This window comes from Sphaerodactylus townsendi, linkage group LG07 (assembly GCF_021028975.2).
Source record: "Sphaerodactylus townsendi isolate TG3544 linkage group LG07, MPM_Stown_v2.3, whole genome shotgun sequence".
Lineage (NCBI taxonomy): Eukaryota > Metazoa > Chordata > Lepidosauria > Squamata > Sphaerodactylidae > Sphaerodactylus > Sphaerodactylus townsendi.
The window spans coordinates 94,483,384-94,500,908 of NC_059431.1; the positions used below are offsets into that span (position 1 = coordinate 94,483,384).

The 17,525-nt window shown below is 41.5% G+C and overlaps 1 protein-coding gene across 1 annotated transcript in view; it reads left to right on the forward strand.

The window, feature by feature from the left end:
• LOC125437021 (atrial natriuretic peptide receptor 2-like) overlaps positions 1 to 17,525 on the forward strand; it is a 66,763-nt gene that overhangs the window by 15,982 nt on the left and 33,256 nt on the right. Inside the window, exons 5-10 of the mRNA XM_048504391.1 lie at positions 98 to 202; positions 1,516 to 1,618; positions 2,267 to 2,412; positions 5,251 to 5,323; positions 7,387 to 7,540; positions 15,317 to 15,403. Of these exons, the coding sequence (XP_048360348.1) occupies positions 98 to 202; positions 1,516 to 1,618; positions 2,267 to 2,412; positions 5,251 to 5,323; positions 7,387 to 7,540; positions 15,317 to 15,403 (668 nt within the window). The remainder of the gene's footprint in view (positions 1 to 97; positions 203 to 1,515; positions 1,619 to 2,266; positions 2,413 to 5,250; positions 5,324 to 7,386; positions 7,541 to 15,316; positions 15,404 to 17,525) is intronic.

Genomic DNA, 17,525 nt, shown 5'->3' on the forward strand with positions numbered 1-17,525 from the left:
ATTATGCAAGACTTGATGTTCATTTGCATTTATTGCTGTCATAATACTTTATTGGAGACTAAAGCTGCAACATTTCATTTTACTCTGTTTGTCAAAGGGCAAAGGTGGGATTTGTGGTCCATGGATTCCAGATGATGGACAAATATTCACTCACACAATATCTACCGTGGGCAAGATGTCACAGACAAACTGGACAGCCAAGGTACAGAAGGTTGAATTCTTATTGCACAATTAGGTTGCGTCAACAAAGCTCTGGATATTGCACTAGCATAATTATTTTTAACTAGATTTTCCTTCACAGTTTTGAATTGTGATGTGTGAAGGCTGTCTTAATTTCACTATTATGTTCTTTAGTTTAAGCTTGAGTGTATATTCTGCATGCAAAGGATACTCTTTCTGATCACATTACTGCAGAACTAGGGGTGATTCTAAAATTCTCCTCCTCTAAGTTATACAGCAGTATTGATCTAATTTCTGCATTTTCTACAGAGCACTGTGCATCCATGGTTGGCTGCAGGCTTCATTTCCTGCAATTCATTGCTGCCTCTTTTATATCATAGTGTTCATATGTATGTTGATATCACAAAAAGTCATATGCTGGTAAGATTATACATATAATAAAGCATTCCTGGATATGCTAAGTGACTGTGGCTTAGAGCAGATGGAACCAACCAGGGGAGAGGTGATCCTAGATCTAACTCTATGTGAGACCCAGGACCTGGTACTGGAAGTCAGTGTTGTTGAGCTGATAGGAAGCAGCAACCACAATGCTGTCAGATTCAGTATCTCTGTATGCGAGCAAGTGACAATTACTAATGTAGTTACATTCGCCTTCAGAAGGGGAAATTTCTCAAAGATGAGGGGGATAGTACGTAGGAAGCTGAAAGGGAAAATCAAGAGAGTCAAACTGACCAAGATGCTTGGAGGTTATTTTAAAACACAGTAATAAAAGCTCAGCTGGAATGTGTTCCATAGGTTAGAAAAGGCAGCACCCAGTCCAAAAGAAAGCCACCATGGTTAACAAGGGAGGTTGAGGAAATTATCAAAAAGAAGATGTCTTTTAGAAAATGGAAGTCCAGCTCGACTGATGAAGAATACGAGAAGGAATACAAATGGTGGCAAAAGAGAAGCAAGTTAGCTATAAGGGAGGCAAAAAAGGGTTATGAGGAACGCATGGCTGCGAACATCATGACCAGCAACAAACAGTTCTTCAAGTACATCAAAAGTTCTTCAAGTACATCAAGGATTGCAATGAGCTCCAAGCAAACCTTTATAAAGAGAAGGCCGTTGCTTTCGCATCCTGCATGTGAGCTCCCAAAGGCATCTGGTAGGCCGCTGCTGCGTAGCAAAGTGCTGGACTAGATGGACTCTGGTCTGATCCAGCAGGCTCTTTCTTAGGATCTTAACCTCCCCCCCTCACACACACACACACCAAACTCTGTACTTGTTCTTATGAACCTTTGATTTGTTGCAGCTGTATAGTTCTTATGTTGTTCTTTTTTCCTTACTTCATAGGTAGTTCTGGTTCATGTGGGTGTGACTTCTCTTATTGCACACATCAGGGTCGGGAGAATGCAAGCAGCTTTGGAAGCCCAAACAACAGTGCTTCCTGCAGTGGGTATGACACAAAATACATTCAAGTGGATGGTCTCACAAAACATATGTTGTCATATTTCTAGACAGGAAGGCCAGGATGTTCTCTTTTTTTTTTTTTTTTGGAAGTCCAGTGTGAGAGATGGCAGCTGTGGAAATCATTCATTTTTCACAGGGTTGAACTCCATGGTCAGAACCGGGGAACTTTAACCCTTGTTTGAATGTAGTTGGCATGAAAGTGATGTACAGTACTTCTGGGCATATAGACATGGACTTTGTGTGAGAGCAACAGCAGGAGGAGGCATTACAGTTAAGGTGCGTGTACTGCTGATGTAGTCATGAGTGGGTAGTACAAGGATTTGCGGGAGGGGACCCATTCCTCTTTGTTTCCTGATTCTCCTCTCTTTCTCTCTACTTTTTGCTCTACTTTTCCTCCCTCCCACTGGTTACACCTCTACCTTGATCTGCATCTCCATTTCACCTCATCCCTTGTACAACGGTGCCTCCCATCCCATTCACTGTCTCCTTCCCACCCTGGCTCCACTTTCTTTCCTCCTCAGCTACAGGTCCTCCATGTCCCCATCATGCTGGCCTTTTCCACCATGTCAAGTATTATTTTAGGTTGCAATCTCTTGTGTTATTGATTTTGATAGTTATTTTTCTTTGTATTTAGTCTGTGGAAATGATGTTTGTGAAGATGATGAGGGCTGTTCCATATGTCCAGCTGATTGTGGTGAATGTCCTTTGACAACAAATGCTAGGATCGTGATTGCCTTGCCGATATGTATAGTCTGTGCTGGTTTCATTCTGACCATCGTGGTAAGTATCAAGAAAAATCTCTACCTTCCCTGCCCTTTCTTTCTCTGTTCCTATTTAACCTAGGTGTCATAATAAAACATGGCAATAATGCATTCAGGTTAATTTGGTTGTTTTAATGATATGATGATTTGCCTTGTGAATGTAAACAACATATGTTAACACTGTAAGAACAACCACTGAAAAGTCCTATGTCATTTCATAGGCAAGGTGGAAACTATTTCGGTGGGAGTACGATAGCTTTCCTATCTCATTTTTTTTTCTTTCTCACTTTTTTTATTCTGTATGTCTCTGCACTTGTCCCATACATCTTCTTCCCCCCTCTTTGCAGCCCTTATGTCCAACAAAGTTTTTTAAAAAATAGATCAAGTCAAGTCAGCCTTTATTGGCATATCAGCATAAAGACAGACAAGAAAAAAATATCCATATCTAACATAACAGAGTTTGAGAATTGGCTGCAGTGCTATAGAACTCCTACTGTGTGTTTGCAGATGCATCCCAATGGCAAGACATAGAAATATGGCTTTTTTAAAAAAATAGAAGACTTGTGTGTGTCCATATATCCTTATGTAGACATATAGCCAGAGGTGGGATCCAACCAGTTCTCACCACTTCTCTAGAAGTGGTTACTAATTTTTTTCTGAGTGCCGAGAAGGGGTTACTAAAGCAACCACCCTGCCCAATAGGGACTGGAGGTGCGTGTGTGCGGCAGCTCCACTGTTTGAATCCCACCACCATCGGAACCTGTTATTAAAATTTTTGGATCCCACCACCGCATATAGCCTTTTAAAAAACAGGGTGAAAAGCTACTTCTCCTTTCAAAGATTCCTTCCTTCTACAGTATGTGATTTGCACTGTGAGTACACTCTGAATTGGTTGTTCCATATCTGTCAGTTGTAGTACAATTGCTGTCAATTGTACCCCGAGTTATAACAGTAATTCCAGATGACATTGGTGACTGTTCTCCCGTTTTTTCCTTGTTTTTTCCAGGAGGCTATTTAGTTGTAATTTTTTTCCAATTTGAGGAGAAAGTAAGTGCAATTTTTGTAGTATGTGCATAGCCTCTTCACTATTATTTTATAAAGAGCATTATTTCTCAACTTACCTGCAACTTCCAGGCACAACAGTGACAGCTAATACAGTCACATTTTTTAATTTTTTAAACCAGCACCATAATCCATTGAGAATCAGCATCAGTTCTTAGTATACGGTTTGTGAGGAGAAATTGGGGGTAGTAGATTCAGCTGCTCAGGGTGGGAATAGGGGGGATAGTGATATTGTGCCATGAAATAGCAGTGAAAAAGCATGCCACCACTTTTGTTGGAGAGCTATAGTAGGGGTGGAATCATGACCACAATGGCAGCACCTCCAAGGTAGACAAGAAGATCTGATGTGTATATTATCTCAACTCCGTAATATCCACCAGTGTGTGGTTCTTCCACATGCAGGTGATGCTGGAGCAGCATTGACTGGTTTGTGCCGAATAGCCCCAGTGTTGACTTGCCAGGGGATGCTGCAACTGATTAATCCATGTTCTTGCTATGTGAAAATCACTCATGCCTTACTTTGTACATTACAGTAATTTTTGTTTCCTGCACAGATTTGATTTCTGTGCTGGAACATTGCAGTGGTGGTCCTGGATATCTGATATCCAGTTCACTTTGAGTCAAAGTCATTGTTGCCTGTTGGTGGACAGTCACTTGAAGTAATAAAGATAATTGATTCTTAAATCACTTGACTAACCTTCCATTTTAACCAACAGGTATTTTAGATCAGAATTAGGATCTCTTTGCTTCTAAGGATGTAACAACAAGTTATTATTTTCCCTGTGGATGTCCCTGGGTTAAGTGGAGAGGCCGTCAAGAAGAAAATATCTTCTTGAAGGTTAAAATTTAAACTGATAAAAATATCTGTGTAGAATAAAAGGCAAAGAGCCAGCTGTAAATAATTCAGCTTTAGGCAGAGAGATAACGTGCTTAGTAAAGTGAAACACCTGGCAGAAGGAATGGGATTGTCTATAGTCTGGATAAAAAGCTTTAGTTTTGCAGGGTGGGGTGTGGAGTAGGTGGAATTGCTGTAGGTGGAGGAATATCTGTAGCATAGCCGAATCCCGGGGCTGGAAAGCTCTAGCCAACAGATTTACTAGCAGAGTCTGTTTTTTTTCTTAGAGCTGGAGAAAGTCTGTTAGCTAGTGCCCTAAAATGGGGCTAGAGCATTCTGTGGTTTTGCCTGAATTTAGTATTTTTGGGAGGTGCTCTTGCCTGCAATAAATCTTTGCACCTAAGCTCTCTTGTGCTCTTTCTGATTGAATGAACCCATTTGGCATGCTACCTGCCTACCTCACAGGGAGGGAGGTTTGGAACTAAAATCCATCTTGGGAATAATCCAGGAGGTTGGGAAACTGGAACTCTTGTTTTATGGGAAGCTTCCTCACAGAGGCTGAAGTTCGGTTCTTCCTCCATACACATGAGCCTAATTCAAATCTCTGAGAGAGGGACTTAGATCTTTTCCATGAACTATTTTCTCAACCAGAAAAGCCCCATTTGGTTCTACTTACCTAAACTGGAATCAAACTGTGTACCTTATCAGTACATGGTGCAACCCCCTTTGGAGCAAAGGGCACCCTCTTCCATTCCAGGATGGGAAAATGGGGGGAAAGCCCCCCCTTTCTGAACACTGGTCCCAATGTTCACATGCAGCTGGGAAATGTGGGCTCACATGCAGCTGGGAAATGTGAAATTTCAGAATATGCCTTTCTACTCAACCTGAGGATTAATATGCCCGCCATCTTTTCCCATGCACTAATATTAATTAAGTCAGTGGCATTTATGTCTTCTTCAGTGGTTCCAGTATCAGAAGCAAAAAATGTTTTGGGATGAAAGCTGGATTATAGACTTCAACTGTATCAAACAAGGTATGTACGTGCCTTATATCTCTAGACCAGGAATAGGCTGCCAATGACTTGTGGAGCAGATCTTCTCTTCAGGGAACTCCCATCTGATCCTTAGTAACATTCTTTTATTTCTGATATTATCCATTTGAGATGGTTTCTCCCAAGCTGACCAAAGTATTTTAACTTCCTTCGCACAGTGGTGAGTAACAATTCCCCTCTTAATGCCCCTCAGCTGCTCGCTTTCAATAGGCACCAACCTAAATGCTGGGATGACCAAGCAAGATACATAACCACAAACTCTGTTTGCCAAACTCTCATTTGCTGTTCACACAAGGAAAGCTAGAGTTAAAGTCCCCTGGACTACCTTGCATGGCAGTGACTCAGTGGATTGCAAACTTCTTCAACCCAACTCTCCATGCAACTAGACTTTTATTCTTTAAAAAGAATGCTGGCATGGCTGCTAGAAGAGTGCCTTTGGATCCAGCCCATAATGTTTAGCCTATTATGGCTGACCTCGTTGGGACAACTCAGATGGTGTGAAACTAACCATACTGTGCCTGGATCTTTTTCCTGGGCTGAGACTTTTGAATCTTTGAACTGCAAACATAAGCAAAGTTACACTCTTGTAAGCCCCTTGATTTCAATGGACATAGAACAGCATAACTCATCACAGGTTTCTATGCCCTAGCATAAGAGGGAATTTCAGTCTATATCAGTAAATCACCAATGAATTTAACTGTCACCTAAACAAGTCCTTTAGATCTACCTTTAGACTTGCTGTTCTGCCATTCTGGGGCAGTGCAGAAAATACATCACCTTTAAACATAATATGTCATTTTCAGTATGAGTTTAGTCAAGCAAGAGTTTATTATGTTAATATAATATACTACTGCCACTTGTAGTTTTAGAGATGATTCAATTACTTTTTATTATTGTAGAGGATGGGTGGGGATTTTTTTTGCTCAGGATTTGATTCATTGTTAGCCCGCCCAGAAGACAGCAGACTTACAAATGAGTTCTTCTGAAAGCTAACAAGATCTAACAAAATATTATCTTGTAAAAGAAAACATCCCAAATGGAGAGGCATAAATTAAGCGCCAGAGCATTCAGAGGAGAAGCAACCAAAAGAGGCTACAGCGTTATTAATTAGAATATGCAGAAAGATAAATAGATGTCAATAACATGACCAAGACCAAAACAAAACCCTCGGAGCAGAACTGTGCAATAAAAACACAGATAAGAGTAGATTTCTGAAATTTCCCTCAAATCTCAAAACTGTTCATCGATTAGGTGATGTTATTTTAATGATATGTACTAACACAAGAGCATACTTAATACATTTTGTTTTGTTGTGTAGTCATACTTGACTTAAAGTAACCCCTGATGGGGTTTTCAAGGCAATAGATGTTCAGAAGTGGTTTGCCATTGCCTGCCTTCATATCAGGACCCTGGTATTCCTTGGAGGTCTTCCATCCAACATTTGCCAAAGTTAACCCTTCTTAGCTTCTGAAATCTGACGAGATCAGGCTAGACTGGGTTATGGTAAAATGAACAATGGGTTATGGTAAAATGAACACTGACATGCCATATTCAAAGCATGTCGTCCAAATAATTCAGAATAAGTTAATTGTGCAAGTTAGCAGACAATTCAAAAATTTCAGGGAAGCTCTGAAGCATGCCCTCTGCCTACAGATACTTAGATCCACAGATGGAGGCACACTCACCCCCAGCAGGTTTTTGTGCAAACAAGAAGGGTTTTTTAATACCTCACATTTTTTAAAAAGAATATGTCTGCACTGCTGCTGCAGACAGCTGGATAAGCTGACAAGAGAAGGGCTGGGCAGGGAAAGAAGGAGACTACGATGGGGGAGGGAGATGAGACCCCCCCACACAAGTTTTATGGGCCTCCGTCTGTGTGTGTGTGTGTGTGTGTTTCCATGCAGCTCTGTGGCGGGCCATCCATCTGTAGATTACTGAAAAGATGCCAGAAAAGGAAAGACTTTGGATGGGATGTCAGTACTTTTGCAGATGTAACCATGAAAGTAATTGCCATCTTAATTTTTATTCTGTGCCTTTAAAAAAAGATTATGAGCCCAGGACAAGGACTGCAATGGGGAGTGCCTTGAGTGTGCCACATGCTCCCAGTGTCTCCAACGCCAGCTGTGTCACAGCAGTGAGTTCCTGTACAGCAGCACCCAATGTATCCAAGATGAACTATTTCACGCAGACTGGCATATAGTAGGTGCCTTTTGTAATAATTTGACTCTTTTCTATTGCAGCTCATCCTGCACAAAATGCTGGTACAATGCCACACAGAAGGCAGATTGTCTATGTGGGGTGGTAAAATTCTCTGCTCTATTTGAAAGAATGATACCGATAGCATGTCAGTTGGTTGCATGCATACCACACTCAATATTTGACAAAAGGCTACCTGCATTCACCACTTATTTGATACAATCACAATAAATCCACCTGCCTAGCCTTTCTATTGGGTCCAATTTGTCTTCCCACTTATTGAAATTAATAACCTTTGATGGATAGTAGCTTTCTTCATTAGATACCTAAGACACCCACCATTGTGTTTCTTCAGACCAGTTTGTTTGTTTCCCAAAGCATCTCTTTCCACAACCCTGTCCTGACTGTCCTTTATCCCATTGGTGTATGAGTTGATATAGAAGACCCCAACATTTTGTAACTACATGCTATTGTAACCTATTTATCCTTGGCCACATCAATCTCCATTGGAGACCTAGGAAATAATATATGACAGCACCCTGTGACTTACCAAACAAATATGAAATTGCTTGAACAAATTAACAAACTTTTAATCTTTAACACAACTTTCTATCATTTAAGGATAAATAATAGTGAACATATAGTGAACATATATATATATATGCAGCACAACTCAATTGAACAAAATCTTCAGTGCTTTTAAAGGAAAAAAACACTCAGAACAGTAGCCACCACTAACAATGTCCAATAATGAGAGATAGCAATAAAGTCCAACTATTAATAAAGCAGGGCTTCTTTCTCTCATCTGGCCTTCTGCATCTGATGTAGCTGCTGCAGGTCTTTCTTCAGTTTGGACCTGTAAAAAATAAGTAATTCCCTCAATTGAGCTGTAGGCCTTCCTTCTACTGCAGGCCAGATCAACTGAGGAGGGTGGAGCTCTTGCAGTTGGTAATAAGTAAGCAAGCTTACCAACTGCACATGCTCAGTGAGCTCTTATCCCCTGGGCCCTAAGATCCAAACAAAACAAAAAGTCTAAAATGGCATGGGTTACATTCTCCCCCACTAAACTGATGTCGTCCCTGACATCCTTCCATGTGGTGGAATTAATCTATGTACACCACAGACATACTCATGGAATCTTGCAGGAATGTGCTTTTGCCTATGTGATCTACAAGGCAAATTTTCAGTTTCATCTTCCAATATGGAAGTTCCTGTATCTGGTGTCTCAACATGTTTATCTTCCAGTCCAGTCCCTGGAAGTTCAACAGATACATCGCACAGTTCGTCCCCTTGAGTATATGATGCTGTATCACTAGAGTCCACTAACATTGTACTTTCAGCTCCTGGCTGCCAAGTGTCTTGCAAAGGACTAGAATATTTTGGTTCAAACTCTGTTGCATCAGGATTTAGTTCAAAAGTTGATAAATCATAGTTAGAAGGAACATCTTGTTGGACTCCTTCCTCTTCCCCAGCTGAAATAAACCCACATGGCCGCAACATATCCTGATGCAATGTTCTTTGAGGACCATCACCATCTTCAGGCTGGACTATGTAAACTGGGAGGTCTTGTATCTGCTGAATGATAACATAAATTTGCTTTTCCCATCTGTCTGCTAATTTGTGTTTCCCTCTTAAATTAAGATTACGAACCAGTACTCTATCACCTTCAGAGATATGTGAAATTTTTATTTTTGCATTCCACCTCCTTTTATTAGCTTCCTGATTCTTTTCAGATTCTCTTCTAGCCAGTTCATAAGCATGCTTCAGCCTCCTTTTTAGGTCCTTCACATATTGTTGATGAGTTATTTTGGATTTACCTTGCAGTCTAATACCAAAACATAAATCAATGGGTAACAAGGGCTGTCTACCGAACATTAAAAAATAGGGAGACTCCCCAGTTCTTTACTCATTTCTGGTACATGCTTGTATGCATGAACTATGGGCTTGAATCTTATCTTCTCCACTGAAATTTTCAAAATCTTCCAGTGTTCCCCAAATTCATGCCTTTATTAGAGTCCTATTAACCTTTCCACTGGATTTCCTCGCGGATGGTATGGGGTAGCTCTTGACTTCACTACAACAATGCTGCAAAGTTCAGATACTATTTAACATCCAAAGTTTGCACCTTGGATCACTGTGGGATCTTGCTTTTGGAAACCATAGTGGCAAAGGAAGCTTTTCCCACAAGGTAGTAGCCACCGTCTTGGCCGCTTTGATCTTTATGGGTAGGTTTGTGCATATCCTGTAAAATAGCCAGTAAACACCAAAATATTCCTGGTATCTTTTGTCATCAGGTTCCAGTACCAAAAACGTTTATACATAAAAAAGTTCCATTGGTGCATAAACTTTTATGTTTACCAATGGTGCTGCCTTCTCTCAAGGAGCTTTCTTTCGGATACACCTCCTCACAGGTCCTGCACTTATTGTCAACGCCAGCTGCCATTTTAGGCCACAAACCGGCCTCTAGCTAAGTCCAGTGTTCTTTCTATGTCCATGTGTCCCACTTCATCATGGATACCTTGTAATGCTCGACTCCTATGAGGTCTTGGAAGAACTAACTGATCAATAAAATCCTCCTTCCTTCTTTTACTCTTTCTCGTAGAGCAATTTCTTCCTGCAAATGAAGTCAAGTTTCCATTCTCTCTGTGCAGCAACTGGACTTCATAAGGTTCATGTTTCTCTTCTCCCTTACTAGGCCTGCTACCTTCCTCTATTATTTGGATCACTCGGGCAACAAACTTGTCTTTTCTCTGTATCTCTCTCCAATCTTCAGAACAAAGTCCAGGCATACTTGATGTCCCAGGCCAAGGACTGTGGGTATTCATATTCATCTGGCACAGCTCCATCATCGCAGGGTAGCAGCTCAACCATAGAAACAACTGCTTCTGTTGAATCCTCTTCATTTGTCTGTACTATGACACGAGCAGCATGCTTTTGCCACACAGCAGTTACTAACTACACAGACATTTCTTTCCAAATCCTTCGTGTCAGGTTTAGCTCTTAAGTTAATACCTCTGATATACGCTCCTGTAATCCTCCTAATCCACCGTCATCTTCTGGTACAGAATCATGTGGTCTACGGGATAACCCATCTGCATCCTCAAAAGATTCATTCTGCCTGCTTTATATGTGTGTAATTTAGGTAAAATTCCGATAATTTAGGATAATGCCGCCAACCACCGATTAAAGTGGCATCCAACTTTGCTGTAGTGAGAACATACGTCAAATGATTATTATCAGTTGTAACCTTAAATTTTGCTCCATACGAAATAGTCATGGAATTTTTTAGATATGGCCCATTTAAGATAAGAAACTCTAAATTATGTGTACAGGGTAATTTCTTTCACTTGTACTTGTGTCACTTGGCAAATGCAATCACTCTGAGTTCTCCCTCTTGTTCTTGGTATAGAGCTGCTCCCAATCCACTCAAACTGGCATCTGTATGTAGTATATATGGGAGTTTCCAGTTAGCAAATCCTGACAGGTGCAGATGTTAATCAATTTTTAACATTATCAAAAGCTTCTTGGTGTCTTCCTAATTCCACCTTTCTAATTTCTGAGTATGCTTGTTATTTCCTTTTTCTAATCGGCATTCTGCCTGCCAGAAGTGAAGTCAAAAAGCTTAGTGATGGATATTGAATAATTTTTTACAAATCTTCTATAACATCCCGCAAAACCCTAAGAAGATCCGCAGTTCTTTTATGCTTTTGGCCTTGGCCAGTCCGGTTAAAGCAGACAGTTTATCTGGGTCAGGCTGTAGGTTCTTTCTTGCAGATAACATGTCCCAAGTACTTCACCGATGTTTGAAAAAAAATTTGCACTTGCAAACCGATAACTTTAATCTGTGTTCTACAACCTTTGTAGAACCTTCATCACTCTTGCCTCATGCTCTTTCCTAGGGTTGCAGAAAATATTATTAGGTCATCCAGAAATGCTGTCATTTTAGTGAGTATTGATATCTTTCATGACATGTTCCATCATCCTTTGAAAAGTTGCCGGAGCATTAGTTAGCCCTTGTGGCATCCTGCGGAACTGCCAATTTCCCATTGGTGTGGTAAATGCCATCTTGGGTTTATCTTCTTTCTCCATTTCAACCTGGTAATATCCACTCTTCAAGTCCAGTACAGTAAACCACTTGGATCCAGAAAGCAAAGCAAAAGTTTCTTCAATCCTTGGTAATGGATAAGCATCCTTCCTTGTTATACTATTAAGACGCCTATAATCCACCACCATCCTTAAGGCACCAGTTTTTTTTCTAACTAGAACTACAGGAGAAGCATAAGGACTATCAGATTCTTCTATGATACCACTTGCCAGCAATTCATAAAGATGATTTCTTAAGTCTTCAAAATCAGCTGGTGAGACAGGTCTTGTTCTCTCTTTGAAGGGCATATTATCTGAAAGATGAATAGCATGCCTAACTCCTTTAACATGGCCCACATCTAAGTCATGCCTGGAAAAAGCTGATCCTGCTTCTTGGAGAATCTTTTGCTCAAGATACTGTTTGTAATATGGGTTTATAGGTGACTCTCCAAAATCCAACGATAAAGGAATACTATTCCCTCCATTCCTAACAGGCAAAGGCTTCACCCAATCTACAACTTCTCCTTTTGCAACAACACATTTGGGAGGTACTGTAACCTTACAACAGCTTACGTTCTGCAGGTGTACTGTAATCCTATTGCAAGATGCAGAGCTTGTGGCAGCAAATTGAGTCTTCAACACCAACCCTCCTGGAAAGCATTTATTTCCTGCATCTTCTAATACCATTTTAAGTTGTTCTTCTCCTGGAAGTTTCCTTACACTTCAATCAATTTCTGTTACTTCGCCTGGGAGTATTGTTATGGGCTGTTTGGCTTCAGCTCTTATTATTCTTTTTGGGGTTTCCCTTCTCATTTCTTCCTGTGCTTTGCATACTGAATACGCTTTTGCCCATATCTTATCAATCCTGAGCTTCTTCAGAAAATGCGGGCCAGCCATTTGTTCACAGTCATCTTTAAACTTCCACAAAATATTAGTACCCACGATAACTGGTACCTCTGCAGGATTGTTTTGATCAGGGCATACTAAAGCAAAAACAACCTGGCTCCTTTCAGTTCCACAGCTTTGTTTTGGGAATCCAACAGTAACAACAACATATCCCAAATAAGGGACCTCTTGACCACTTGCTCCTATAATCTGAAGTGCATCTTCAATTGGACATAATTCTATATGTGACAAGTGTTCTTCATAAAAGCTTGTAGTTATACAGGTCACCTGGGAACCCGTGTCTATTAAACACTTACAGGGTATTCCATCTATAAACATCTGAACATGGCATGGCTCTCCCACTAACTCATTTAGCAGTTTGTTCCCTTTTGTGTCTTTATATGCAGATCCTTGAAATTTAGCACCCACTTTATAATCCTCAGATGCTTTTGAAGGTTTTGAAAATTGTCTCTGTCTAGAAATTAATCTTTCTTGCACTAACTCAGCATTACGTATCCCAGTGCACTCGGTCTTAGAGTGACCCTCCATTCCACAATTATAACAAAAAAAACAGGATTTATTTAACTTAGGCTTATCTGATGTTGTACTCTTAGAGATTTCTTGTTTTGTCCCATTCATCTGCTTCTGAATGACAGGCCTGTTTGTTAGAGTAGAAATAGCCCGTTCAAGATCCTCTAACCTGTCTTCCATTTTCTTAGACTCTATTGTCACAGTATTTTTAGATGTCCCTGATTCCACAGTACAACATGAGCTGCTAGATTTGCAAGAGGGCCGCCCTAACTGCTTACACCTTCTTTGCTCTTTCATTTCTTTTTCCTCTTCACATAATCTAACCTGATATAATAGTTGTGCATATGTTATTTTAGAAATTGTAGTATTATCCTGATAATTCCTGAGATTGAGTTGCATAATCAGAGACTCATTCCAACATCCACCAATGAACTGCTTTATTAGCTGCACCTCCTGATTTTCTATCATATTGATCTTCTTCTCCAGAACCTTTCTCCAGCAACTCTCTAATCTTTTCAAATAGTCCAAGGGTCTTTCTTCAGATTTTTGAAAAGTCTCTAGAAATTGAGCATAGAGCTCATCACTACTTGTAACAGAGCCATATATAGTTTCCAGCTGTGCTAGACATTCTTCAGCTGTGGCATACCGCCCTACATTTAAAGCTTCATTCAAGGCTGGAGGAGACAAATTTTCTATCAATTTCCTCTTTTTCCCTTTGGGAGATATCTCTGGGTCATCAAGTAACTGTTGTATTTGCAGCTTCCATGTGTCAAAATCTACCTCACCAGTAGGTTTTGATGAGAGACCAGAAAAGCATTTGAGCTTAAAGGGTGTATGATCATAAGTACTAGAACTCTCATTAATCTTAACTACATGTTCCACTACTACTTGATGTACCCCTTCAGGGATAGGAAAGACAGGGGTAGACTGCGCTTGAGGAGTTGGAGGGGAAAATACACTTCTGCCTGAAAACTGTGCAGGTAAAATACTAGCTGTGGGTTCAGGAACCAGACTCCTTTCTGGTATTGCAGTGTCACTAAAGGGTATTTTTCCTAATCTGATAGAAAACACACTCCATTTGCCATTCAATTTAAGCTGTTTACATTCAGACCTTATCATTTTAGCTGAACATCTTTTAGTATATTCACACAAGACCATTCCCAATCTTGCACCCTGAATTCTTTTAAACTTGCTTACAGCACCATATTCATTTAAAGCATCCATTAATTCCTTATCAGTAACTTCAGGGTGAATACCATTCAGCCTAATTGAGTGTTCTGGATCAAACTGATCCATTGCTACTACAAAATATACAAAATTTTAAAGCAATTTCACTAAGTTGCTAACTTGCAATATCAATATGCCACAAAATGGTGCTGTCCCTGTTCGGGCGCCAATTTTTCCTTATGTAACCTATTTATCCTTGGCCACATCAATCTCCATTGGAGACCTAGGAAATAATATATGACAGCACCCTGTGGCTTACCAAACAAATATGAAATTGCTTGAACAAATTAACAAACTTTTAATCTTTAACACAACTTTCTATCATTTAAGGATAAATAATAGTGAACATATAGTGAACATATATATATATGCAGCACAACTCAATTGAACAAAATCTTCAGTGCTTTTAAAGGAAAAAAACACTCAGAACAGTAGCCACCACTAACAATGTCCAATAATGAGAGATAGCAATAAAGTCCAACTATTAATAAAGCAGGGCTTCTTTCTCTCATCTGGCCTTCTGCATCTGATGTAGCTGCTGCAGGTCTTTCTTCAGTTTGGACCTGTAAAAAATAAGTAATTCCCTCAATTGAGCTGTAGACCTTCCTTCTACTGCAGGCCAGATCAACTGAGGAGGGTGGAGCTCTTGCAGTTGGTAATAAGTAAGCAAGCTTACCAACTGCACATGCTCAGTGAGCTCTTATCCCCTGGGCCCTAAGATCCAAACAAAACAAAAAGTCTAAAATGGCATGGGTTGCACTATGGCAACCATTTTGTGACTGATCCCACTTTCCATGATGGCCATTTTGTTGTAGTGCCCATTGCCCTGCTCAGAATTCCAAAAATAGTGACAGGTTAGAATTCTTGCATAAGATAAATGGCCTGAGGTAAAGAGTCCGGATCTAGATAGAGGACCCTGTGGACAGAGTATATTGCTTCTCATTTTTCTCCCCAAGTGACCAGCTCTGGTTCTGGATGAGTCTTGCAAATATTCTCATTCAAACCATGGATTCAAGTTTTTGGATTGCTGATATCATCTTTGTTTCCTTTCAGTGATGGTAGAATTGTTGCTATCAAGAAAATAATGAATAAGACATTTACTCTCACCAAGACCATACGCAAAGAAGTCAAACAAGTAAGGTAAGATATAAAAATGGATCTGGATATCGCCAAGTGAGTGCAATATCAGAACATGTGCTGTTCATATTTTCTTTCCTCTTGCTTCAAGAACTAAACTGGATCATACTTCATTTATTAGGCGATCATAACTTTGTGTTCAATTTCACTATGTGTTCTTATGAGACATTAGGGCCAGCTTCCGAGATTTCTTTTTCTTTTTAAGGCTATGCTGTGGTTTATGGTTTTAATAATAGAATGTAATAATAGTAAAGGATTATTCCAACAATATCCTGAAAAACCCAAACATTTTTGTTCCTCAAACGATGGCATATAGGCTACCTAGGCATCTTTTCTACTGCATCAGAATCTCTTACTGTCCCATCACAACTGCCCCTGTGTTTTTTTCTGCTATGTATCATTATTGATAGCACACCACCATCAGAAACCCCATTTCCTCATGGTATTGTACATGCATACTCTTGTAGTACATGGCTAGTGTTGTGAAAAACCATGGCAGATGGCACCGGGGCACTGATAGCTGCTACGAAGAGCAGCGACACAGGATACATGTTTAAGGAATATCAGGTAAGGATATGAGCTGATCTCTCCAGTCCCATGAATTATGCATGAATTTGGACAATCCAACTATGCAAATGTATTCAGCATTCTCAGTGTTCTATAGGCCTTTTGATAGGAAGTTCAATTTAAGTTGGAAAAACCAGCTTCTGCAAATATTGGATAACTGGCCATATTTGATATGAAATTATAGTTCCCATGCCACTTTAAATGGATAGATCAGGATTGCATTTGTAAGAGGAAAGGACACCTCGTGAGAGCAATGGTGGACTATGTAAGGGATCAGGGTTAATAAAAAGGAAAGGAGAGCTGTAAACCACAGGAAAAAGTCTCTGATTTTGACCATTGGAAATTTATTCCATTTTTGCAGATGAAACAAAGCCTGCAGTGCCTGAACTGCACTTAAATGTATAGCTTTTATTTAAGGGCAGGGAAAAAAGGTGTAGAGAAATAGGAGTTTTGAATAAAACTAGGGCCCCTTCCGCACACGCAAAATACTTTCACAACTGTTTGCAAGTGGATTTTGCCATTCCGCACAGCTTCAAAGAGCACTGAAAGCAGTTTGAAAGTGCATTATTTTGCATATGCCACCTGGAAGGTGTGTCCGGCCACCTGGGAGGTGTGTCCGGACACCTGGAAGGCGTATCCGGCCACCTGGGAAGCATGTCCGGACACCTGGGAGGTGTGTCCTGCCACCTGGGATGTTTCTCCTGCCACCTGGGAGGTTTGTCCGGCCACCTGGGAGGCTTCTCCGGACACCTGGGAGGTGTGTCCTGCCACCAGGGATGTTTGTCCAGCCACCTGGAAGGTGTGTCTGGACACCTGGGAGGTGTGTCCGGCCACCTGGGATGTTTGTCCTGCCACCTGGGAGGTTTGTCAGGCCACCTGGGAGGCTTGTCCGAACACCAGGGAGGTTTGTCCGCCCACCTGGGTGGTTTGTCCAGCCACCTGGGAAGTGTGTCCGGACACTTGGGAGGTGTGTCCGGACATTTCGGAGGTGTGCCCGGAAACCTGGGAGGTGTGTCCGGACACCTAGGAGGTGTGTCCGGAATCCTGGGAGGTGTTTCTCGACACCTGGGAGGTTTGTCCAGCCACCTGGGAGGTGTGTCCGGCCACCTGGGAGGCGTGTCCGGCCACCTGGGAGGCGTGTCCGGCCACCTGGGAGGCGTGTCCGGCCACCTGGGAGGCGTGTCCGGCCACCTGGGAGGGGTGTCCGGACTCCAGGGAGGGGTGTCCGGACACCTGGGAGGTTTGTCCGGCCACCCGGGAGGTGTGTCCTGCCACCTGGGAGGTGTGTCCGGACACCTGGGAGGCTTGTCCTGACACCAGGGAGGTTTGTCCGGCCACCTGGGAGGTGTGCCCGGCTACCTGGGAGGTTTGTCCGGACACCTGGGAGGTGTGTCCGGCCACCTGGGAGGTGTGTCCGGCCACCTGGGAGGTGTGTCCGGACACCTGGGTGGTTTGTCCGGCCACCTGGGAGGGGTGTCCGGCCACCTGGGAGGGGTGTCTGGACTCCAGGGAGGGGTGTCCGGACACCTGGGAGGTTTGTCCGGCCACCCGGGAGGTG